At 47.2% G+C, this 26,285-nt stretch overlaps 1 protein-coding gene across 1 annotated transcript in view; it reads right to left on the bottom strand.

Moving 5' to 3' along the window:
* Positions 1-26,285, bottom strand: part of SFXN5 (sideroflexin 5) — a 99,695-nt gene that overhangs the window by 35,102 nt on the left and 38,308 nt on the right. Inside the window, exons 4-10 of the mRNA XM_064653614.1 lie at positions 24,820-24,846; positions 23,325-23,379; positions 21,315-21,340; positions 16,682-16,735; positions 14,856-14,912; positions 13,919-13,984; positions 1,068-1,158 (exon numbers count right to left, since the gene is read on the bottom strand). Of these exons, the coding sequence (XP_064509684.1) occupies positions 1,068-1,158; positions 13,919-13,984; positions 14,856-14,912; positions 16,682-16,735; positions 21,315-21,340; positions 23,325-23,379; positions 24,820-24,846 (376 nt within the window). The remainder of the gene's footprint in view (positions 1-1,067; positions 1,159-13,918; positions 13,985-14,855; positions 14,913-16,681; positions 16,736-21,314; positions 21,341-23,324; positions 23,380-24,819; positions 24,847-26,285) is intronic.

Here is a 26,285-nt window from a genome sequence, read left to right as displayed (position 1 = left end):
GGAAAATCATAATAAAAATGTCAACAGATCCTCTGTGTACAAGGAAAGGGCTCAGGAATAAGATGGAGTGTGACACCCAGACCACAATCCCCGTCACCCCCTGCTCTGCAGACAGAGCAGGCAGCTGTTTTTCTGGAAGAAAAGGGGGGAAAAAAAAAACCCAGTTACTCAGGAACTGAAGTCTGGAGGGTCAGGGCAAGCATGTCAATATTAAAAAAGGAGCAGCAGGACCAGAAAGCAACAGTTAAAGGCGCTCAGGTAAAGGGGCTGAGCATCCTTGGGTGAAGCTCCAAGGACGTGGCACTTGCACAGCAAAGGGAAAAGCTTAAAGGAAAGTTCTGCATTAAATGGCTGAAAAGGGACCTGGAACAGAGAGCAAAACCCCCTTTTGTTTAATCATTTCCCCCATTCTTGGGCAATTTTTGCACCATCTTTATAAATAAAAGAAAAGTTTCCCTAAAGCCACTGGTGATTTTTCATGGCTAAAATAACTCATCATTTGCTCAAGGTGGTTACCAGAGGCTCCAGCAAAAGCTGAGTCCAGCCTGTCCCTTCCCTCACTCAGCAAACAGTCAATAAAATGCTGTTAATATGCTCCAAAAAGCCTTAATTCTTCACACACTTCAGTCTGTTTTTAATCAGTGGCTCTCACAAATCTGTATATTCATAGTAGAACCATTTAATTGCATTTTATTGTAAAACAACCATAATGCCACTGCTTATTTGAAGATCTGATTTGACGTGATTCAAACCAGATCTCGCAAATTAAATGCCCTCAGATTTGAATGGACAAGGACCAGCCAACACTGGTCATTTTTTAAGCTGCTTGAGAGTGGAAAGTGCAGCTGAAAAGCCTCGTGAGCTGCCCCCACCGGCAGCTTGGCACCATTTTCCTGCCAAAAAGCTGCTTTGCACCATCCCACCACTGTCTGCACCAACTCAGGGACCCACCACTGAGGGGCCACGAGCAGGAAGGCAGGAATTAGGTGTCCATCCCAGTGGCTTTTGGGCCACCAGCAGGTTTACAGCCAACACTTTGAACATAAAGGAAAGGTGTTATTTCTTACCGACAGCAGGGAACGGCACAAACCTCTGGATCAGGAGACGAGTGGCTGGGGTAAACTTGTTTGCTCTCTGAATCAGAACATTAAGGCCCACCTTGGAATGGAAAAAAAAAAACAAACCAGAGATGCAGAGAGAGTTCATTACAAGGAGCAGGGCAGATGTCACAGCTTGCAGACACTTTGGGGTCTCACCCCACACAGAAGCGTTTGAGAACCAAACCCCACACACACTGCGGGGTTTCACTGTGTTGGGTTCAACCCCTTATCCAACAAAGGGTTAAATCCAACTGTTGAGCTTCAGTGAAGGGTTGATGCCAACTGTTTGGTTTACAGAGAGGGCTGAACCCAACTGCTGGGCTTAAATGAAGGGCTGAACCCAAGTGTTGGGTTTATATGTACTGTTGAACTCAACTGTTGGATTGAATCCTACCATTGGGTTTAAATTAGGGATTGGACCCAACCATTGGGTTTAAATTAAGGATTGAACCCAACTGTTTGGTTTATATGAAGGGTTGAACCCAACCGTTGAATTTTTATGAAATTTTGGACACAACCATTGGGTTGAACCCAACCATTGGGTTTAAATGAAGGATTGAACCCAAGTGTTGGGCTTAAGTGAAGGGCTGAACCCAAATGTTGGGTTTATATGAAGGGTTTAACCCAACTGTTGGATTGAACCAATCACTGGCTTTAAATTAAGAATTGAACTCAACACTGGGCTTCAGTGAAGGGTTGAACCCAACTGCTGGGCTTAAATGAAGGGCTGAACCCAAGTGTTGGGTTTAAATGAAAAGCTGAACCCAGCTGTTGGACTGAACCCAACCACTGGGTTTAAATTAAGAACTGAACTCAACTGCTGGGTTTAAATTAAGGATTGGACCCAACTATTGGGTTTAAATTAAGGATTGAACTAAACTGTTGGGTTTAAATTAAGGATTGGACCCAACCATTGGGCTTAAACCCTTTCCAGCTAAAAGACAAGCGAGAAACCACTGAACACCTTTGAGTCCTTCTGGAAATCCCTCAGCTCCATTTTTACCCAGTTCACCAGCATTTTCCACATCCAGCACGAAATCCTTGATGCTGGGAACCCTCACTTGGCTGGGGAAACCCCAAATATCAGTGGTGGTGGTGGCCCAACGCAATTAATTCCTTCTCCAGGGTCTGTGCAAACTGCAATAAAAACCTTTGGGCTATAAAGTTTCTTATAACCACGGATCAGTTTTTGTTGCCTCCTCCAACCCTTGATTAATGCTCTCCATAGTTTTTTCATGGACCTATGTAATTCAGATGTTACTATAAGCAGCAAGGAGGAGCGTTGCTGCCTCATAAGCCTCAGGTTGATAATAGTGATAGTTTGGAGAACCTCCATCAAAATTGGTTTCAAGCAGAAACGGGGTTAAAAATTAAACAAACCTGTTCACGGGGAATGACTTCTCTCTTCAAATTACTTCAAATTACTCTCCCTCACAATATCTGCTCTTTTTCCTCCCAAAAAAAAACCCCCGAACCCCAAACACACGAACAAAACCCAACAGCCCCAAGACGGGAATTTTGGGCTGGAAATGCGAGTCTTCAGCAACGTGTGGCCAAAGAGTTTTCAGCCAAAAACGCAGCAAAATTTAAAAAAAAAAAAAAATAAATCAGCCAAAGCCAAAAAGCTGCCAGAAAATAGTGATTTGGGGGGTTTTAAGACGAAAAGCAAAGCAGGGGAGAACATATTTTGTGAGCTGCTACATTATACATGAATCCGCAGCGCATCCCGACTTTTCGGAGGCTGAGAGGAAGATGTTGAGAAGAACAACTGCTGGGTAAGCCCTGCATAAGCAAAGTGCTGGTTTTCAAACCCTGTGAAGTATTTCCAGAGCCTTTCCCCAAGGCTTTCACCATGACCCCAAGCAGGAGTCCTTCCTCCTGTCCTTGGCCAACACGACTCTAATGCTGAGCCCAAGAGAGTCGTGGTGGTGCTTGTTAGTCTGGGTAACAATGAGGGGCTTGTCTTGATCTTCTTCCCCCTTCAAAAATGACTGAATTCATTTTTTCCTACATTTTTCCAAGTGTCAGGATGTGCATTTTTAAAATCTCAATGCTTCCAGAAACTGTAAAGCAGCCTAAGACGTGTGGCTTGAAGAATAGGACACTTTTAAGCCTGGCTTTGCTGCTCTTGCCCCGTGGATTTGGGCATTTACAGCCTGGATATGGTTAATCTGCCTCCATGATGAATTTTGTTGGGTTTGCAGCCTCTGCTTGTAGGTTTGATGGAGGGATTTGACCATGAAGTGGAAGAGCAGCAGCTTTTGAAAGAGCAAAGATGAGTCTGGGAGAGGCACCGCTGTGAGGCCACTGCTAACAAAAGCATTTTACTTTTAGATTCAACGTGATGAAGTCGCTTCCCCACTTACAGTCACCACCCTGCTGGGAACATGAAATTAAATGTTGCTATAGATTTAAATCCAATCTCCCAAATTCCCAACACAAGGACTGGACAGAGGGAACTAATGAGGGTTTTGTTTTCTACAGTTTGGAAATTGCTTTAGCCAATCTGTGAACTCTTTCCTGCGGGTCAGGAAGTGTGGGATGAGGGCAAACAGGTCACAGAGAGCATCTGACAATGAGCAGGGACTCCTCAACCTCAGCTCCCCCTAAGGAAAAGGGCCATTAGCAAGGAGAGGTTAATGAGTTTATTTACATGGGGCTGCCAAAGAACACTGTTGAGGCAAATTCATCACTAAAAATCAACTGCAGGATTATTATTGTGATCCTCACCCTTCCTACTGCCTGTCCCTGATCTGGGATCTACAGCACTGGTGTAGATCTGGGATCTACAGCACATGGATCACAGAGTCCGCTGGGATTCATCCCACCAAATGTGGCAGAATCACAGATCATTTGGGTTGGAAAAGACCTCTGAGATCATCCAGTCCAACCATTCCCCAGCGCTGCCAAGGCCACCACTGACCCATGTCCCCAAGTGCCACATCCACAGGGCTTTTAAATCCCTTCAGGAATGGTGACTCCAACACTGTCCTGGGCAGCCAGTGCTTGACAACCCTTTTGGTGAAGGAATTCTTCCTAATATCCAATCTCAACCTCTCCTGGTGCAACTTAAGGCTGTTTCCTCTTATCCTATGGGCTCCCTTTGCAGCTCAGCCCAGAGAAATGAAGGGTTTTTGAAGGGTTTTCAGTCTTCTCCCACTGGTTTCAGTGCAGTACTGGTTTGGGATATTCATAGAATCATGGAATGGTTTGGATTGGAAGGGACCTTAAAGATCATCCAGATCCACCTCCTGCCGTGGAACAACTTCCACAAGCCCAGGTTGCTCCAAGCCCCATCCAGCCTGGCCTTGGACACTTCCAGGGATGGGGAATCATCCACATATTCCTACGCTGTGACCTGGATTAGAGGACAAATCCAGCTTTTTCAAATTGCCTGGTTTGTTGAGGTTTTTTCCTCCAGAGCACTTCCTTGATCTGGCTGATGGAGCATCCCAAAAATCCAGGGGAAGCTGGACACAGGGATACATTACACAACAGTTCCTAAAATCCCGCAACACGAAACCAGGATCAAACACCGTCGACGGGAGAGAAACCTTACTCAGGGCTCTGTTGTGCCTCTGGGCACCACTCTGCCTTTCCTTCATCCCTCTTCCTCAAGAATTCCTGCTATTTATTTTGCCACCAGGTTTGTTTTCAGCATCAACAACATTATCTCAGCAGAAGGACAATGTTTGTGACGTCGCCCCACCTTGAAACTGGTACCACCAAATACCATCACACAGACCAACACTTCTGCTTCCTTTTCTTTTCCTGCTTGTCTCAAAAACTTCCCACCTCACGTCCACCACGACACAAGTTTTAAATCAGAAATTTTATAAAAAAATCCCTGATTCCCCCCCCTCCTTTAATTAAGATTTTTGAAGCCCGAGAGTTGGGGCTTTTGAATGCCTGAAGTTGGCAAGGACCAAACCATTTGCTAAAGGTCTAACCCTGCACCTCTTAAACCTGTTCTAGTGCAGTAAATACATTCAAAAAACCCAGGAAGTTATTTCACTTCATTTTGAGAGGGAATTTTTATAAAATATAGGAATATTAAGAGTTCAGGGAGCAAGGTGGACATTGGTTGGCAGGTGACACCACCGAAGTGTCACTGAGAAGCTCTCCACACTTTGTTAACTCTGCTGGGGAAACCACCACTGATTTTAGGGATTCAGCTTTGGGACAACCCTGACCACTGCAGTTGGAGCCAGCTGCTCCAAGTGACCTGGGAAGTCCACTTGGAAGGAGGGATTGGCTCCAAAGAAGCTTTTCCTTCATCCCTCCAATCACCAGATTGCTGGATTCGAACACTAATTGCATCTGATGAGTCCCAAACAGCCAAGCTGAAGAAAAGAGCATTAGGAGAAGGAAGGAAAAAACTCATTCATTAGGGCTGGGAGGTGAAGAGGCTGGGAGAGATGGAAAACTGGGCTGTTTCCCAACTGGAGCTTTACCAAGGCAAGGAGAACAGAATGGAGGAGTCTAAGGGAAGGGAAAAGCAATAAGGAAGCGTGTGGAGAAGGAAGTTAGAGAGGAGCAAGAGCGTGGAAAGGAGGAAATGTCACACCCAAGATGACTGGAAGAAGGGATGACCACAACAATCCCCAAGTGGATTTTTCCATGGGAAAAAACGGTGTAGTCTCGAGAAAGAAGCAAGATTGCAGGAAAGGCAGGAGCAGGAAAACAGAGGATTCATGCTGGTAATGAGACAAACTTGGTTTGGAAGATGATGGAGAAAGGAAGACAGTGGGGTGGATCCACGCCTGAAATGAGATTGTTGCCTCAATATCAAGTTTTCCATGAACCTGGGCCCTGCACCACACCTGGGTGTTGTGGGGCTGGGCAGGGGCAGAGGGAAACAGCATCGATGAGAACAAATTTGCTGGAAACAAAGAAACACCAATGGAACAAGAGAGAAAATGCTGCAGAAAAGCACATGGAGCTGGGAAGGCAGTACTCAAAGAATCACAGAACAGTTTGGGTTGGAAGGGACCTTAAGGACCATCTAATTCCACCCCTCTGCCGTGGGCAGGGACACCTTCTACTAGCCCAGGCTGCTCCAAGCCCCGTCCAACCTGGTCTTGGACACGTCCAGGGATGGAGTTGGCAAGGACCTGGTGCTTTCCATGTACTTCTAAATCCAGAGGCAGGATGGGAAGTGGCTGCTACAGCTCCAATGATTTATGGGGTCAATGGAGGAATTTCCAAGCTGGCTTTCCAGTCTGAATGATCTAACCAGTCTCTTCTGGTGTCTGAACACAGCATCTGTGAATCCACAGAGAAGAGGAGCAGGAACAGGAGATTTTTGATTCAGGTTTTAGAGCCATTTAAAAGCAGCGAGCAGGAGCTTATCACCCCAGCCCACTGTGATTTTCCTCCTGCCCCTGGCTGCCCAGTTCCCCTCCGTGGAGGCTGCAGGCCACGCTCCATCCTCTCCCACCCCTCACCCTGCTTGGCACCGACTTCCTCCGGCTTCCAAAGGTTCCTTGCCTGCCCTAAGTGAGGGGCAGTCCTGAGGGCAGTGGGTGGCCTCCTGTGCTGTCTCACAGGCTGATTATGGGCCTCACACCACATTCACAGCCTGTCAATGCAGCCTCACAGACAATTATCGGGAAGAAGGAGCTGGGATTAGAAAAATCCACAGGGGCACCTCCACCTACGGAGGAGAGGGAAAAATTGTGTGCGTGTGTGTGTGTGTGAGTTCAGTGTGCAAAGGGAACAGGGAAGGAGGAACAGTCCCTGGATTGGGGAACTGATGGCACAGGAGCTGACCCAGAGCAGGGATGCCCTCCCTGCCAGGCTGAATCAGTCCAACAGCTCCTGTCCTTCCTCACACGGGGAAAAAAAAACCCATCAAGATCCTGCTCTTTTATTGCTCATTAATTTTATAAGTGTAACGAACCAGTCCAACTCTAATTTAATTAAAGTTCTTTGATTCTCCTTCTAGCTTTGGTCAGAGACCCTCAGGCATCACCTGGATGTGACTCCTGGGGATGGTCCTGTGCAGGGCCAAGAGTTGGACTCCATGATCCTTGTGGATCCCTTCCAGCTCTGCATATCCTGGGATTCTGGATTAAAGCTGAGCTGTGGGACTCAGGGCTCCAAGGGCAGGTAATGCCAAAGCCAACTGCGACCCAACCACTGCAACACTAATATTATTTCCCAGAGATAATCCTGTGCTTGAAGAGTCTTCACCTCTCAGCTTCCTCAGGAGGAATCAGATATTTTGGCTGAAATCCTATGTGGTCGTGAATGTCTTGGGTTGTAAGGGATGTTTTCCAGCAAAACCCTTTAGATTTTGCAAAATGCTGATTTTTTTTTTTTTTAGGGGGGGGCAGAAAAATCCAACTTGTTTAAAAATATCATTTTTGCCATGTCCATCTGTCCAGAAGCAACAACTCAACTGCTGCAGCTGCTTATTGGATGAAAACACACCCAAACCCACAAACCAAGATCAAGAGTGTCAAGGGTCCTAAAATTGATCTGTACAAAGCTCCAGACTAGCAGAGATGGTGTTTCCCTTGCAATTTTCCAAGAAAAAAAAGTATCATGGAATCATAGAATCGTTTAGGTTGGAAAAGTCCTCCCAGATCAAACGAGTCCAACCATCCCCCAGCACTGCCAAGGCCACCACTGACCCATGTCCCCAAATGCCACATCCACAGGGATTTTAAATCCCTCCAGGGATGGGGACTCCACCACTGCCCTGGGTAGCCCCTTCCAATGCCTGACAACCCTTTCCATGAAGAAATTCTTCTTGATGTCCAACCCAAACCTCCCCTGGAGCAACTTGAGGCCGTTCCCTCTCCTCCTGTCCCTTGTTCCCTGGGAGCAGAGCTCAATCCCTCCCCAGCTCCCCCCTCCTGTCAGGGAGTTGCAGAGCCAGAAGGTCCCCCCTGAGCCTCCTTTTCTCCAGGCTGAGCCCCCCTCAGCTCCCTCAACTGTTCCTGGAGCTCCAGACACAGGACACCTCAGCAAACCAGACCAGGAATCTGAAACTGCCCCGTTTTTCTCCAGTTTTCACCCAGTTTGGCTTTATAGAAATTCAAGTTTAACCCCATAAACTTTCAGTTTGTGAAAGCACTGGGTGTGCACCCTGCAATAACCCAGAGCATCAGTAAATCCCACTGGCATCAGTTCCCCACCTCCCCTGCCTTGTCCAGAGTCAGGATTTAGGATCAGGAAGCAAGGAGGCACATCTAAAATGAAAAGACTTGGGTCTACCTGTGAAGAGGTGCTTTAAACACCCTCCTGTTCTACCAGGAGTGACTCCAAGGTGAGTCATTATAGGAGCTGACAAACCAAAGTTGTTAATGGCATTAATCACCTGATTTTTTAAGGCAAGGTTACCCAGTAATGTAAGACAAAAAGAAACATCCAAGTGCTGAGCAGGTACATTTTAAGTGTGGAGATCAATGCAAAGCATCCAGCCTGGCTGGCAGTCATGGTTACTGACACTTCATCTCTCTCTCTCTCTTACACAAAAGAAGACAAAACACCTACTTTTGTCAGAATTTAGCTCAGGTTGCTAAGTGAGAACAACATATTTATTTGTCTCTGTGCTGACAAGACCACAAATCCCAAACTTGGACTTAATAAAAACATTGTTAGAAGTTACAAACCCTGGTGTGTTTGAAAGGGGAAGGAGGGAGCTTGGGAATTGGGGCAAATCCCACCATCCCTTCACATCAGCGGTGTCTGATCTTGCATATGTGGTTTTGCTTCCCCTTTCACTGGGGGAGAACTGAAGCCCTGCCCAAAGGGGAATCCCAAAACAAGCTGAGCTTGAAGGGACCCACCAGGACCACCCAGTCCAACCCTCAGCCCTGCACAGGCCCAGCCCCAAGAGTCCCACCCTGTGCCCCAGAGGATCATCCAAACCCTCCTGGAGCTCTGGCAGCCTTGGGGCTGTGCCCACTGCCCTGGGGAGCCTGGGCAGTGCCCAACCAGCCTCTGGGGGAAGAACTTCTTTCTCAGATCCAACCTAAACCTTGGCTGTCACGAGATGTTTCCTGGTTAACTTACACCTACGTAAATAAAACACACTCTGTGTCCCTGCCAGGCTTCCCATGGTCTAATTAGAGCCCATCCTGTCATCAGGAAAGCCCAATGCCAGCAGCAGGGATGCACGTGGCACCTTCAGGGTACATGGAATGGACAACAGATGGACAAGGAGGTGACACCTGAGCACGGAGCTGAGCGACAACATACGGGGAGATGTGGAAACGCGGCCAAACGGGGCTGGCAGGAGAGAGGAGACCCCTCAGAGAGCTGGCACAAGGTCTCCAGTATCACAAGGAGCAAGGTTTGGAACTGCTCTTGGCAGAAGTCGAAGCCACGATCGTGGAAATCGAAAACCTGAGGGATAAAGGTCTGATTTCAAGACGACAGCGCTGACGGAGCCGCTGTGAGACGCTGTGAGGAACCCAAGGACTCATCCCCACGGGCTCCAGGTGAGGCAACCCCTGGGTCAACACCCCCAGTCACCAATTTGAAGGTCTGAGCACCAGTGGCAACCCAGAGACCAGAGAGTGGCTTGTCTGATTTAATTTTCAATCATTTCATGGCAGCCCCAGGAGTCCCTTCTGACCTCAAACTGAGGTTTGAGTCTGATGTCACAGCACTGAGTCAGAACCAAAAGGGATCAGCAATGACACAGAAAAGGGAGTTTGGATCTGAAATCAAGAATCAGAGAACCCTAAAATGGTTTGGGTTGGAAGGAACCTCAAAGCCCATCTCACTCCACCCCCCTGACATGGGCAGGGAGACCTTCCACTAGACCAGTTTGCTCCAAGCAAGGCCTTGAACACTTCCAGGGATGGGGCAGCCACAACTTCTCTGAGCTAGAGAAACCTACTTTTATATATATAAATAATAAAAATAATTAAACATACAAAATTTTAATATATAAAAAAGCAATCATTACCAATAAAATTGGCTTTCTGTAGCTTTTTTAACCTTTTAAAAGTGGGAAAAAAATAGCAGAGTAAGAGTGTGTGTGTGTGAGCTGGAAAGAGTTTCTGCCTAATTACAAACCCTCTGATCTGTACAGCTCTTGGCACTGGAATATTTGGGGAATAGAAAAAAAAATCCCAAACATTTAAAACACTGCTTGGTCTTTCTCAAGTCTTTTTACTCCTCTCTGCCTTTGTTTGCCTCGTTTAGGAAAACCAGCTGGTATTAATTAAGCTTCATACACCACCATCAGGAACAGCAGCCAGATCTGAGAAAATAAAGCCTAATCACAGGAATCCACTCAATTGTTTGGGAAAAAAAATAACAATTATCGCTCAGAACAGCGGTGAAACAGGAGCTATCAAAGGAAAAGGCAGGAAAGAGGATGGTTTATAGAAAATGGGATAAAAATAAACTATGATCATAGAAGGAGAAATTTTAGAGGGTGTCCAGAGAAGCTGTGCTGGTCCATCTCTGGAAGAGTCCAAGGCCTGGTTGGATGGGGCTTGGAGCAACCTGGGCTAGTGGAAGGTGTCCCTGCCCATGGCAGGGCGTTGGAATTGGATGATCTTTGGGATCTCTTCCAACCCAAACATCTTTTCCAGCCTTACTTCAAGCAATTCCCTTCACCTGAGAAGAAGTAAAATCCTGGACCCCGGCAGAGCTTTCCTCGCACGAAGCTCTGTGTGAATCAGGTGGGGATGGGCGTAGGTGGAAAGAAAAGGGAATATTGGGGGGGAAATATTGAAAAATATCAAATGAAAGAATATTGATTCCTCCCTAAACTCACCCCGAAAGGCTGGAAATCAGGAGTTGTGGATGTAGCACTGGATCTGAGGGAGAAGAATCGCCCCTTTCTGACAGGGATTCCTCTCTGTCTAAAACAGGAGGAAAATCAGGTTGTTTCCAAAGACTTCCTAAGATTTCTCCAATTGCAAGACACACAAAGCCAAAATCTGCTCCTTGAACAAGCGATTTGCTCGTCCCTCCTGTAAAAGACCGGGAAGATGAGGATCAGGGGAAGCACAATCCCAGGTCAGCTGCTCTGTCCCTTCCCGAGCCTTCTCCCGCATCGTTTGCCAACTGCAAACGTGGAAGGGGCTCACTTCAATCAATCCTGGCTCTCCACAGCCCACGGGAGGCTCACAATGGGAGCTGATTTGTTGCTAACTGACAGCAGAGACCAGTTAATGAGGGCTGAGGACACCAGGTAATGAACCTCAGGGCTGTTTATTATTTGTCTTCGTCGTTTACAAGAAACCCAAACTCGGCGCTCGAGGAGACCCCGGTTATTAATCCAGGTATTTACAACACAAAAAAATCCCTCCCTGCTCCGCAGGGTTTTCTCCACGTTGGGAATTCAGCAGGGAATAAGAGCTGTCAGGGATGAGGAGGACACAAGTTACTCCACAGTAACACAGGCAGCAGGAGAGTCCCCAAAGGCTCGGCTACGGGGACATCAGTGCCCAGAGACTTCATTGTCACACACCCCATGTGCCACAGCCTGCTCCACCTGGATCTTCTTCCAACATCAGGAAGGAGAAAGCACCTGTGGAGGCTGCTCCACGTGGAAGAAGACCTCCTTCCAACATCAGGAAGAAGAAGAACCCATGAAGGCTTTTGCTCTTCTCCACCCCCCTCAGCGACATCCATGGATCTGTGGAAAGCTCCTGCCTCCCTGTAATGATATTCTGACCCTCAGAGCACCACAGCTACAAACCACTGCTATTCCAGAGCTCTTCACACTCACCAAGGGAATCCCAGTGGATCTAGTGGCACCATGGTGGCACTTGCAAGAAGGCAGAAACACCCTCTGGCAGGAGGATTTCCCCTTGCATGAGGCTGAAATGCTGCAATTTTATCATCTACAGGTCTCAGGGGAGCTTTTCGCTCTCTGCTTTCTACACGAGTGTTTCTCACAGCACCACTGATGGTCCCTCCTGCACTTTGAACACGTTGTTCTGCTCCAACTTCTTTGTAGGATCTGAGTCAGCCTTGGAGGAACCAAAGATTTCCAAGACCTGCACCAGCTGTCCCAACACGGACACCTCTCAGTGGTTTCCTTACCAAAGCTCCTCAGGGTGCCAGAACACGACTCCTCTGGGTCTCCTGCCCCTCTAATCTGCCCCTGTTGCCGAAATGGAGAGGAGCATTAATGCCAACAATGTGGAAATTTCATCCCTGGAGCCGTGCTGGGGGTTGGGAGGCAGGTTGTGAGTGGCAGCAGCACGTCAAGCTGGAGAACTTCGCTTTAGTAATTCACAGGGTGGGAAAATGCTGAACTAAGGACTGAGGAGGACACTCAAGGTCTCCCATGGAAGCTGTGGATGGAAAACACAGCGCTGAGGTTGGTGGGATGGGGATTTGGATTATACTTCAGCTGGAAAAGCGTGGATTGGCGTGGGAACAGCTCCGTGGGGTTATGAAGTGTGGGAGCTCCCGCCGACGCCAGGCTGGGCTGTGCAGGGTTAATTCTGCAGTGAAGGGGTAACAGGGGGGATACAGAGCAGGCCAAGCCAGAAACACGGAAAACTATCCAGCAGATGTGCATCCAATCAAATGGACAGTTCCCCCTCAAAACCTCAAGGCACTTCAACAACTCTACACCCTTTGCAAAGTTGTCTGGCAGCTGTGCAAGAAGCAAAATCAAACTTTCTGTGGCTTAAGAAAAAGGAAAAAATCTCGGCCAGGGGGAAAAAATATCATTTTTTGGTATTTGCTGTGGGATCCTTAATGTTCCAGCAGGAAAGGTACAACCTTTTACTTCAGAGGCTTATTTGAAAACCCAATGTAAGAAATAACTTCCATGAGTTGCTCCTGAGAAATGTCCCTGTCCCCTTGGGAATGAGCTGACCCTGCTACCAATGTCAATTTGTGCTACTGGGAAATAGGAGTGTTAAAAGGCAAGAGACAATGATTTTAGTTAAAAGCTCCTCTCCTACAGGTTACTTCAGATATGACTTTAGAGGAGGCCACGGAGCTGTTCCAAGGGCTGGAGCTCCTCTGCTCTGGAGCCAGACTGGGAGAGCTGGGGGGGTTCCCCTGGAGAAGAGAAGGCTCCAGGGAGAGCTGAGAGCCCCTGGCAGGGCCTGAAGGGGCTCCAGGAGAGCTGGAGAGGGACTGGGGACAAGGCATGGAGGGACAGGACACAGGGAATGGCTTCCCAGTGCCAGAGGGCAGGGATAGATGGGATATTGGGAAGGAATTGTTGGCTGGGAGGATGAGGAGGCCCTGTCCCAGGTTGGGCAGAGCAGCTGTGGCTGCCCCTGGATCCCTGGAAGTGTCCAAGGCCAGGTTGGAGCAACCTGGGCTAGTGGAAGGTGTCCCTGCCCATGGTAGGAGCATGAGACTGGATGATCTTTAAGGTCCCTTCCAACTCAAACCATCCCATGATTCCATAATAAGATCTGAGCACCGTTTCCGGCTTGAAAAATGTCCACAGGCAAAAGATGCAATTCCGAGCACTGTGGATCGAGGTGCCAACTCAGCAGGAGAACATCTCCAGAGTCCTGCCTCTCTTCAGCACCTCAGCTGCCACACCATCACCCTGCAGCCTCAAAGTGTCCATTTTAATTTGGAACAGGTAAATTCACCCCCAGTTAATGGATAATTTGATAATTTGAGTTCACGGAGCAGCAAAGCCACGGCGCAGGGAGTTCTGGAAGCACTTAGAAGTCTCCCTCTGGGGAAAAGCTTTGGCATGCACGGACAGACACACCTCAGGGTTACAATATTTCTGGTTATGAGGGCTGAATTCTGTCAATTAAAAGGCAAAAACATGCTTGGCAACCCAAACAAGCATCTCCAAAGCACCGCGGCGCCGCCGCAAGCCACGAAATAAAGAGATATAAAGCGTTACCCACTGCTATTGAGACAGCACTTATGACAGCTCCCAAGTAGCCCTGGATGAACTTGGATGTCGGAGAAGGCTTTGGAAAGAAAAAACAAAACATATTTTCAGTAAACAAACTTCTGGTTATTAAAATGCAACCAAGTTTTTTCGGTTTTTTTTTTTTTTTTTTTTTTTTTGGTTGGTTTGTTTGTTTGTTCTGGTTTTATTTGTTTTAAAGCACAGACAGGTTGAATTTTGTCATATTGTTCTGTGACACACGGTCTGTCAGCAAGCAGAGAGGCAAGAGCGAGGGAAGCCGTGGCCTCATGAGCGAGGTTAAAGGGAATGGAAAATTAATTGGCATCAGAAAATTATAATAATAGCAGCTCAAAGGGAGGACGGGAATGAAATTCAGCAAATGGTACCAAATTAGCATTTTTACCCTCTAGCGCTGAACCCCAAACTTGCCACATTAAATATTTTGTCTCTGAAATGTTATCTCGACGAGCTGGACGGTTTCCAGCTCGGCTTCCCACATCCTGACACGGGATGAATGAAGGCTAAGGGAGAAGGAGGAGAGCGGGAGCAGCCCCGCCACTTCCCAGCAGCGCAGATGAAGCCCTCGGGAGCCGGCAGCGTGCTCACGGAGACACCTCCTCCTGTCCCAAAAACCCACTTTGCTGACACCACTTTGCTCTGTGCTCATTTGCATACCAATTAAACCATCCCACCCCAGCCTGAATCACGACCTGGCTGAGCTCGGAGGCACCGATGCTCGATGCTCGTGCGCCTCGAGCGATGCCGAGACCCTCGTGCTGCTTCCAGCTGAGGGGTTAAACTGGGAGCCTACACAGGAGAATGGCCAAGCTATAAATTCCTCACGGAGTTTCCATTAACAGGGAAGAGACAGGGCTTCTGTTGCCGTGTCAAAACAGCCCTGACGCGCCACATATGTTGGGTCTCCTCACCTTTGTCGCGTTGCGGTTTGCATAGTTGACGCAGGCGTTGTGGCTCTGATTCAACCACTAGAGAGGGAACAAGGAGAGACAGGCATCAGCAGGACTTCAGGAAAACAAATGGATCTTCTATAAATGTGGGAGTTCTAGGGGGAAAATTTGCCTCCCTGGTGCCTCGTCCCGAAGGTTTGCGGACGGTCTGCGTGTGGTTTAATGGCCTTCGAAGTGAGGGGCAGGAATCTCTCAGTGCCCAGAGGGCAGCTCTGCTCCCCTGGGAGCTTGATGTGCAACTCCTCTCCTGGCCCAATCCACCTCCACACAACACCTCGGTGCTATTGGTCTTTATTTTCATGGAATCACAGAATCGTTTGGGTTGGAAAAGAACCTCCGGGATCATCGAGTCCAACCTGTGACCCATCACCACCCTGTCACCCAGCCCAGAGCACTGAGTGCCACGTCCAGTTGTTCCTTGGACACCTCCAGGGATGGGGATTCCACCACCTCCTTGGGCAGCCCATTCCAATGTCTAATCACCCTTCCTGTGAAGAAATTCTTCCTGATATCCAAGCATCAAACCCATCCTGCTGTTAGGACGTAGCAGGAAGCCCAGCAGCCGTTTCATCAGACACTTATTGAGCTCCAAGTTTCTCACACAGAGGGTCATGGGAGGCTTCAGCTGAGGAACAGGAGATGAGCAGCTCTACCAGCTTATGGATACAGATGGCATTAAAGTGGCACTGGAACAGAGAAGCTGTGGCTGTCCCTGGATCCCTGGAAGTGCCCAAGGCCAGGTTGGACAGGGCCTGGAGCAACCTGGGCTAGTGGAAGGTGTCCCTGCCCACGGCAGGGGGGTGGAATGAGATGGTCTTTGAGGTCCCTTCCAACCCAAACCATTCTGTGATTCCAACACAGATGTCTAAAAACAGGTGGGAGGAGCTGCCTGCAAAATCCTGGACGAGCCAGGATGTCTCCAGCCACTCTCCCACTCCCAGTAGGTGAAGCCACAGGGCACAACCTCCAGCTAAACCCACCCGACCACAAGTTACCGGCACCTTCCGACAGATTCTCGGCTCTGCCGTGCTTTCAACACACCAGGCAGATCCCACTCTGCTCTGATGTTCCTCAACTGCATAATTCCCTATCACCACTTACACTGCAGACAATAAAAAGACATTCACCACCGAAAATAAGGCTGAAAATAACTTGTTCCTCCGTCTCAGTGAGTGCTGAAATCGCACTGAAGTGGCGTGTTTACTATGGATATAACTCATCCACGTGCACACCTCCTCCCCTTACTCCTAATTCCCAGAATTTTAGTGGGAAATTACACCAACACCTCCCTACACACAGACTATTTTTTTCCCCAAAGCTCCTGTAGCGAACTGAAGGCAGAGGTCCGTGGCTTTGCAATGCACAGCTATTCCCAAAATTCCTGGGAATGGGGCCTCCTGTCACCCCTAGCCCTGCACTTCCAAGGGGAGTTTACCAGGGAAGATCCAAACTACATGATGGGGTGTCCACAAATCAGCGGATGTGCCAAAATTTTCTTTCTGTTTACATTTACACCTGTACCAAATGGGTTCAAAAATCTGATTATGAAATTTTGGACCATTTTGCCACTTCCTTTGTGATGGCAAAAGCAGCTGTGGGATAAAACGGACCCATATATTGGTTTACGGTCCCTTCCAGACCCACCAAACCCTTCCCTAATTATATCCAACCACATCCTCTCCCTAAACCACGACCAGAGCAGAACAGCCACGTGCATCAGTTTGTCCTCCAGGCAAAATTCCACTTTCCTCTCCCCCACATTCCCCACCCATCCCAGCAGGTGCTACCTGCCAAAACACAGTGGATGCCAGCGTCTGGTTGGGCAAGAGGAGACCAACAACCTGCAAGAGAAGAGATTTTCCCATCAGTAAATGCTCTTTTGCTTTGCTCTCAGTGCTCTTCCAGGCACACAAACAGCCAAGCTTATTTCTAAGCTTGAATAAATCATCTTCATTTGTGGCTTTATTTAATTTTAGTTATTGAACTTCCCATCAGCCTCTTGCCTCTCAGTTTTCCAGCGGTGAAACAGGGTGATGTAGCTGCCCATGAAAGCTTTGCATCTTTAATTACTGCTTGTAATACACCTTGAAAACACTCTGGCAGCAAAGATCAGGTCGTTAAAATACAATCAATTCCTTAATCCAGGTATTTCTGGAGGAAAACACAAACGTTGCCTGAAGGCAAGAGTTCAAAGTTGTCACTACTGGCAGCGAACAGGGAGGGGGGTTTCCGATTTTCCTTTGGCACATTCCCTGTTTGAAGCACAGGAAAGAAATCCCATTTGAACATCTGAGGACAGGAATGCCACCTGGAAGCACATGTGCTCCTGTTTGGGAGCCTGGATTTTGTTTTAAGAGCCTTGTTGATGTGTCATACCCTCAGCTGTGAAAATTCCTGCCTGGGTTCCGAGCCTGGGGTGACGATCATCGTCTCCCAGAGGCTTCCAGCAGCTTGTCCCAGCACATCTGGCCAGATGTTCCCGGCTGCTGCCTGAACTGAGATGCCACAGGCTTTGCCAGGTCACCCATCTGAGGTCACACAAGTGTATTTTTCCTGTAGAAGCCCTGAGAACGTCCTTGGGACGTGTCTCACTCCACCACATGGACACACCCTCTGCAATCCACTAAAGACCCATCTGTGACACACAAACTGCCTTGTTTTATGGCAGTTTTTCCCGTTTCATGGCAGTTTTTCCTGTTTTATGGCATTTCCCCCTGCTTTATGGCCATTTTTTTCCCTATTCTATGGCAATTTTTTCTTTCAGAGCACAAGAAGTCGAAGGAGAGGAAAGGGGTGCAAAGCAAGGGGACTCCCAGTGATAAACCCAACAAATGAGGACGGGATGACGAGTTCTTGAGTAAGAGACAGGTAAGATCAGCTGCTTCCTAACACCACTGTCATTTTATCCCCTCCTGTGCCTTAAATGCCTGCTGTTTTCTGAAGAAGACTGTTGCAAAATCACAAGGAGCATAAAGACTGAGCAACTCCTTTTAATTCCAAACACATTTATTTTCAGGACACTCACGTCTCCGAGGCATCTGGGCAAGAAGGCTGTGAGCTCATCCCCACCCTCAGACCATCTTCTCCACCGTTTCCCTTTCACTCTATTCCCAAAAAAACAAAAAAACCCGCAAGAAAAACTTCCCTGCCGGAGAGCCCTGAGAGAGCAAGGCTGAGCTGGAGCCACCTCGGCACATCTGCAGCAGCATCAGTTGAAGAGGAGGCAACTTCAACCCCTCCGGGAGGGAGAAATACCAGCGAACAAAAGGGTAGCGGGGTTGGGCGGCCTGATTTCGTTCGCATCTCTCCTTTCTCCTCCTCCTCCTCCTCCAGCTTTTCCTCCCACAGCCTTTGGTGAAGTTGCAGCTACTTTTTTGTGCGCTGGCCGGGCGCCAGCCTGTGCGAGTTACACTAATTTGCCGCTTCCATTCAGCGGCCAGAGCTCGTCATTAATTACTCCGTCGCCGCTCGCAGCCAAACGAATTCAACAGGCGAGGAACCTCCTCACCCCCGGGAGTGACTTTCCCCCTAAAGCCAGCGGGATAATGAGGCTCCGGAGGAGCGGGAAGACGGCAGGCAGGGACTCACATCGTCAAGCTGAAGGCTGAGAGCCGAGGGGGTGAGGGGGGGGGGGAAAGGGAAAAAAAAATAAAAATAAAAAAAATAATACGGGAAGGAAAATAAATAAATAAAAAAAGAGCACCCAAAATCTGTATGACTGAAAGAGGCACGTTTAAATGCAAACTCTCCATATGTGCAAGAGTCTGTCAAGAAATGTACAATTTCACTTTTAATTACTGTCAGGGGAAAAAATAACTAAGAAGGAAAACAAAATACATGGGAGAAAAAAAAAAAAAAAAAGAAAGGTTCTAAACACTAGAGAAGTATCAGCGACGAAATTTAATTGGTGATCAGGTGTGAATGTCCCTTTATGGCCCCAAAGCCAGGGCCAAAGCCACTGCTTGGACATCTGTCAGCTCTGAGCAGCCCAAGCTCTTCTATTCCAAACCCCAAATCCAAGAGTCATCTCACCCCTAAATTAACCTGGGTCTTCAAGGGCACCTTAAAACCTCATCAAGACCGTCCCGGTTTTAAATGGATGGGGAAAATAAGGGAGCTGAAAGCTGTGAGTGGCAGCTGAGCACAGCTGGGGCGTCTGCTCCGTCTTCACTGCCCGGGTTTGAGGCTGAATTTCCTAAACCCGGAGAAATCTTCCTCCCCTCGGAGGAGGAAACACAAACCCAGGGTAAAAGGCTGGGTAAAAGGCTCCAACCCAGCAGCTGCTTTACACCTCTCACCCCTCCAGCACAGGGAGATAATTCCAGTGGCTGGATTTGCTCCCTCCCGGGCTGAAAATGGGCAAAATGGGTTAAAGCCAAACTCTCCCTACATTTACATCCCATCCTGTCCCTGCTCCGCCACCACAAGTGATCCCGGGGTCAATCCCTGAACCTGGCACAGAAAGGATGGAGGCTGAAGGGAAAAGCAAACAGTTGTAACCGAGGGAAGAGCAAACAGGATTTGGATGTGTCAGGGGAGCCGCCGCCGGGGCCAGAAAAGAAACGATTATTTTAACAAGCCCTTAATCTCTTTCACAATGAGCTCAACCAGACTGAATTATTTTGCATCGGCTACTGGGGGGGTTGTGGGGGGGGGAATAACCCCCTCCCCGGGCACAGCCAGCAGAGTGTATTGACTGATGGGCCCTAAACCTGCTCATACACACCCCGAGCACGTCTCCACGGGGGGGTTTCGTTGACCCCCAACACCAGCAGGGCTCTGCGGGCAAGGACGGCCAGGCTGGCTCAGCCCGAGCCCAGCACAGCCTCTCTTGAGGAAATCCCATCCCCCCCTATGTGAAATACAAGACTCAAACTGTTTTTATGCCGGAGCAGGCTGCCAATTTTGTCACTAAATTTCACAGATCGATTGGCATAAATGTTACATTTTAATTTTAACATTTGAAACGTTTGGGTTTTTTTTTTTCCTTCTTCTTCTTCTTCTTTTTTTTTTTTTTTTTTTTTTTTTTAAATGACAAGAGGTTCCAGTTTATCCTTTTCAGATAGTGAAATTGGGCTCATCTGACAGCTCTCGGCTCCTCTGACAGCTCTGGATTTGGGCCGATTTCATTGTCAATTTGATCGTTAACTCATTTTTGTTTAACCTTTTCTTTTAAAATGCCCCACACAAAGTTGCCACCAAACCTTTAGGCACCACAACAAATAGCAACAGCCACGCTGGTCCCTGTTTTTAGGACTTCCAATCTTGTTAACACCCTTTGGGAAGAGGTTGTTACCTTTAACCCAGTCTAAGCCACGGTCCACTGGGTCTAAGAAGATTAAATTTGGTGTATTTTGCTCTTTGAACCATTTTAATGCGTGATCCAAAAAGCTGAACCACAAGCTGGTGGCTTTGAGGATCAACCACCTCCTGACACCAAATTTTGGGGCAAAACTCTGGGCCTCAGTTTCCCCATTCCCACAAAAACGGGGTTGATGAACCGTTCCTGTTCCCGAAGACCAGCTGAGGTTTCAGCAGGAGGAAAACAGGCAGAATTATCTCCCTTCTGGCTTTTGCTATCGAGAGCACCCGAAGGCTTACAAATCTCACAATAACAAGTACAAACTCCCAACACCCTCAGGAATAACCCCAGGAAAACGCTCAGGGATTTAATTAATCAAGACGGGAGCGCACGACGCCGGCCCCGCCGCGCTGGAGCTCGTCACGTTTGGGAAGAGACTTGTAAATCATGTAAATGTGAAATAAAAGTGTCCAAAGCTGAAAGCTGAGAGTTGCAGAAGTTGCATTTTGCAGGCGATGAGCTCAGCTTGGTCTTCCCTTTCCAGAGGGAAAGATGAAGACGTTGGAGGAGGTTGGGGGAACGATGTTGAATAGATCAAGAACCTCAAGCAGAGGTTGGGTAGAGATAAATAACCTGATACAGAATAGATAAATAACCTTAAAATATTAATAGATAAAGAGCCTCAAGCAGAGGTTGGGTTAATAGATAAATAACCTCATACATACTAGAAAAAATAATCTCAATATATTAATAGATAAAGAATCTGAAGCAGAGGTTGGGTTAAGAGATAAATAACCTCATGTATAATAGATAAATAAATTTAATATATTGATAGATAAATAATCTCATAATAGATAAATAACCTCAAGCAGAGGTTGGGTTAATAGATAAATAATCTCACATACAATAGATAGATAAAATCAATATATTAATAGATACAGAACCTCAACCAGAGGGTGGGTTTTACATGATTAAACCCTTGTTAACATTAAGTGGGAAAGGTGGGAATCCTGTGGGAACATTTCACGAGGTGAGAAGGTGGAATGTGGAGAATTGTGCTAAAAAATGCATTTCTTGGTGCTCACAAACAAAGTGGGGAGAGATGTTAAAATACTTACGATGGGTGTTCCAAAGGGAATGTAACCTATCGAGAAAAAAGAGGTTTAATGAGTTTTAATAAGTGATTTTGGGATGGAAAAAAAATCCCACCTAAGACATGTCTCAGTTTAGGGAAGAAGCCATGAGCTGCTCTCACTTCACCACCTCCACCCCACCATGGGGACATCTTGGACCTACAACAACTGGGAGCATCCTCCTGATCTCTGTCCCATCTCCTTCCCACCCTTTATTTGCTTTTCTCGGGTTCTAAGAGTTTCCCTAAAACTCCAGCCACCTAGATGGAAAAGGTGACTCCAGCAAACCCAGTCTGGGCCTGTTGGAACTTGAGAGGGCGTCGTGTTGTTGAGCTGGACTGGGCAGCCCCATCTCACACCAGCAGAGCACAGGGATGGGAGCTCAGAGCAGGACCTGCTCCACTGGCACCTGGAGGAGCTGGATCCTGCCCTGGTGGTGCTGACTGAGCTGATCCAGTGGATTCCTGCCATGGAAAGGGGGAGATCCTGCCCCCCTTCCCAGGCTCAGGCAATCTGTTCCCTCCCTCGTGCCAGCTCTGTTGCTCATCAGACCCTCCCACAACCTCCCCCGACCCAGCTGAAAACTCTCCAGCTCCCTGTGCCCCTTCCTTTCCTGTTGAGCCCGGTCCCAGCAGGAATAGCATCCTGAAGATGAAGCCATCTAAGAAGCTGCAGAGCCCATCCCAGGTAAGGAGCAGGACCATGACACCCTAAGAGGGACCTCCCTCTTTCACCATCTGCTTTATCCACCTCTCCACTGGTGGTTTTATACCAGGAGAGCTCATTTATTTCGAGGTGAGGTGAAAAAGGATGGGGCTATAAGCTGAAGAAAGCGTATTTTCATCATAGAGGAGAGAGGGACTATTTTAATCCCAGGTGGAGGTTAAAGCTCTCTAATACAGAGACAAGTCTTTACCCCAAATCTTACTGAGCGCCACGAAAATCAAACATTCCTTCACATTTTTCCCCCGCTAAGTCTGCCAATTTCTGTGCTAATTATAATTCATCTCTCTGACTTCCACTAGAAGGTCTCAGAGCATTTTTCCAATATTACTGAATTAAACCAACATGGATCCAAGGAAAGGGCTGAGACCTGAGAGGAAGAGAAACTGGAAAGACAAACACGGAGCGAGGCGGCAAAGCGGTGGGTCCTGGAGTCTCTCCTCTCCACCCTCAACATCATCCTTCTCCAGGGAACTGGAGGACAAAACCCACCAACCCTGTGATTTTTTTTTTCCCCTGTGCCCAGTATTCAGGAGAAGATGCTCCACCAAAAAATATGGGAAAGGTTCTGTTTATTTAAATAGATCCATCAGGAAGGGACGGATTCACAGCTGTGTTCAACCCACAGCAGAGGCAGCTGTGGATTTGGGAATGGCAGCCCAGTTAAGCCATGGAGAAGTTGATCCTCCCTGGAATTCCAGTGCCATGGCTGTTAGGTATCATCACTCGTGGAAAAAGAGAGCTCATCCCATGTATGTAACATCATATATGTTGGGCATGGGGGTTTGGCATTTCCTACAAAATTAAAATGCCCTAAATAGTGACAGATGCCTCAGAAATGCTGGAAAAGGCACTGCCTTGAGTCCATGTGAGAACAGGAATTTCCTCTCTCCTTCATGAGGAAAGGAGGAAATGTTAAGGAAATAAGGAAAGGAGAGGGAAGGACAAGAAAGGGAATAAGGGAAAGGAAAGGAAAGGAAAGGAAAGGAAAGGAAAGGAAAGGAAAGGAAAGGAAAGGAAAGGAAAGGAAAGGAAAGGAAAGGAAAGGAAAGGAAAGGAAAGGAAAGGAAAGGAAAGGAAAGGGAATTATTAAGCACTAGATCTTTCAGAGACAATTATCATCCTCATATTCCTTACTTGCAAAGGGATTTTGGTGTTGGAATTACTTTCTGATCTTGGTCTAAATGTTCCCAATATTCAATTCAAAAAGAGGGAGAAAAAACCCCAACATTTTGTACAAATTCCCAGTAAAATTAATGGCACAAACCATACCTGACATTCGGAAAGGCATGAAGATGGTCTCGTTTGTGTCGGGATGGATGATGGCCTGTAATAATTTAGCACAAATTAATCATTTAGAAGTAAATAAATTAACCTGAAATACAAAGAGTGGCTCTTTCTTGGTTCTATAATGTCCCCAAAGGCCACCTACTGCTGTACCTTAACCCCAGCAGGGAAAAGGGGGGGAAAAAGGAAAACTATTTTCTGGCCCTGCCTGTTTTCAGCATCTCCACTGAGGTGCAGATCAATGTCCTGGCTGAACCTCTGCCACAGGAAAGATGGGAAAAGCCCTCGGTGTGGCAGAGGGATGGGCAGGGCTGGTGGTTCAGGAGGGGATGAGGATATAAATCACTTTATTCTGAGGAACATCTTTCCCACCTGCAGATGTGGATTCAGTTTGAGAAACATCTCCTACACCTGTAGGTGTGGATTCAGCCTGAGGAACATCTCCCACATCTCCAGGTGTGGATTCAGTCTGAGGAACATCTCCCACACCTGCAGCTGTGGATTCAGTCCAAGGAATATCTTTCCCACCTGCAGGTCTGGATTTAGTCTGAGGAACATGTTCCCAATCAGTCTGAGGAACATGTTCCTCATCTGCAGGTCTGGATTCAGTCTGAGGAACATCTTCCACATCTCCAGGTGTGGATTCAGTCTGAGGAACATCTTCCCCATCACTTTGAGGAACATCTTCCCCATCTGCAGGTCTGGATTCAGTCTGAGGAACATCTTCCCCATCACTCTGAGGAACATCTTCCCCAACTGCAGTTGTGGATTCAGTTTGAGTAACATCTCCCACATCTCCAGGTGTGGATTCAGTCTGAGGAACATCATCCACATCTCCAGGTGTTGTAGGAAGCCTGAAATGCTTCTCCAGGATGAGATGGGATAAAAACACACAGGTATGGCCCACTTTAGATGTCACCATAAGGGACATCCAAATAAAATCACACACAGGATTCAGATTTGCCAGATAATCTGACTTTTATGGATATCCACAGCTCCTCAGCCAACTGAGGTGGCTCTGGACAGCCCAAATTCCATGGAAATCCTAAATCTGGCTCATTTGACCCATTTTTCACCCAAATTTTCCAACGAGCCCAGGATGCTGCACTGGCATTAAATGGCTGGGGATGAAAAATCAATTCCCAAAGGATCCAGGACTGCAGAGGAGGAAGGCACAGCCATGAGCCTTCCCAAAGAACTGTCAAACTATTTTCAAAAGACTGGAGACAAGAAATCTCTTGACTAGACAGGAAGGAGAAAATGAAGACATCAAAATATATAAATATATTTATAAAAAAAAAAACCAACTCCGGCTCTTTGGTGGCAGAGTGTTCTCTGCATTTACATTTCCATGGCAAGGCAAAACAGCAACTGGCAAAGGGAATAACAGAGAAGAGGAAAAAGGGGAAAAGCTTAGGGAAAAGAGGGAAAAGCAGCAAGAGCTGAAAATAACAAGGAAATATTAAAAAAAGTGTATTACCTGTTTGATTTTTTGAGCTCCCCACAGCTAGAAAAATAAAAGAGAATATTAAATTAAAAAAAAAAAAATTGAGTGTAGTTTTATCCCAAACCCCAAAGATTCACCTTTTAGCTGCTGGAGTAAATGAATGTGAGGGATTGGTACGAAACACTCATTTTCTGCATCCTTGCAGGATGTATTTAAAGATCCTTTACACGCCCCGAGCTCCTCGAATCTGCGTGGACAGTGAGACCAGCAAGGCAGAGACAACGTTTTATTTGTATTGAATTGTGTTGGTAAGAAAGAACAACAACAGCCAGACCTCACACTTTTGAGCTGAGCTTTACAAAATCGAAAATTCTCTGCCACACGTAGATCTCAAGGTAAATTTAGCACAGCCTCTCCTCGGATGAGCTTCCTGCGGAAATTGAGGCTTCCAGGGAACAAAGGTGGAGCAATCCCTGCGGGGATCTCTTCAAATAAAAGCTGGGTTTAGAACAAACAGAATAAGCAGAGCTAGTTTTCTTTTTTTTTTTTTTGCAGGGAAAAGACACCGAAAAATGCTCGTGGAGAGGAAAAAAAAAAATAAAAATCTCATTTTAACTCTGCCTGTTGCTTCCTGACAGAGTCAAAATACTCAAATCCAGCTCAGATCACAGAGATCGATGAGCACTGAGGAAGAAACATGAGGTGCAGGTAGGGCTAATGAGGAGACCCACAAGACCAAGAGATGCTCTGGAATACACATAAACCCACAGTTAATAAAGGCAGAGGGTTTTCCTCCAAGAATTACACTGAAATGCAAATTAAAACCTCCAGAATCAAATAAATGTTGATGTATACAATTCTAGACATGGACAAAAAGCCAGGGCTCAAAAATACCACAACAGATAATTCTAGAGGTGGATGAAAAAACCAGAACTCCCATAAAACATCACACCAGATCATCAGTTTTGCTCTTAAAAACTGTTCTGTTCAGCTCAAGTCTGGCTTCATCTCCCCGGCACCGGCGGGTGTTCCACCTCTGTCTGACAACCACCATCTATTTTTGCTCTTCCCACAGGTACTTGGAGCTGCTAAAACCACCCTTTAACCTTCATTTATAGGAAAAAAACACAAAATCGCTGCGAGCCAGGAGCTGTTCCCTTGGCAAGGCACGTTTGCCAATCTTTTAACCACCCTCGTGGCTCTTTTACATCTTTCCAATTTGTCAACATCCTCTTGAGTCGAGGACGCCAGAAACCAGACAAATTATTCCAACAACAATTGTCCCGGAGCCAATCCAAGGGTAGGATAACCTGATGGGTTCTGCTCTTGCTGCTGATAAAGCTGAAGATGGTGATGGCTCTTTTTGGCTCGGGGAGCTCAGGATTACCCACCAAAATCCCAACCCAAGCGCCCGGGTTTATATTCCACAGTAGGCGCCCACACTCCAGGTCTCATCATTTTTAGGGGATTAATTAAGCCCCGTTCTTCACCTGAGGTTT

The sequence above is a fragment of the Pseudopipra pipra genome, chromosome 4 (assembly GCF_036250125.1).
Source record: "Pseudopipra pipra isolate bDixPip1 chromosome 4, bDixPip1.hap1, whole genome shotgun sequence".
Taxonomy (NCBI): Eukaryota; Metazoa; Chordata; class Aves; order Passeriformes; family Pipridae; genus Pseudopipra; species Pseudopipra pipra.
Note: the sequence above shows the minus strand (reverse complement) of the source record. Positions and strands in the feature narration are given on the sequence as shown.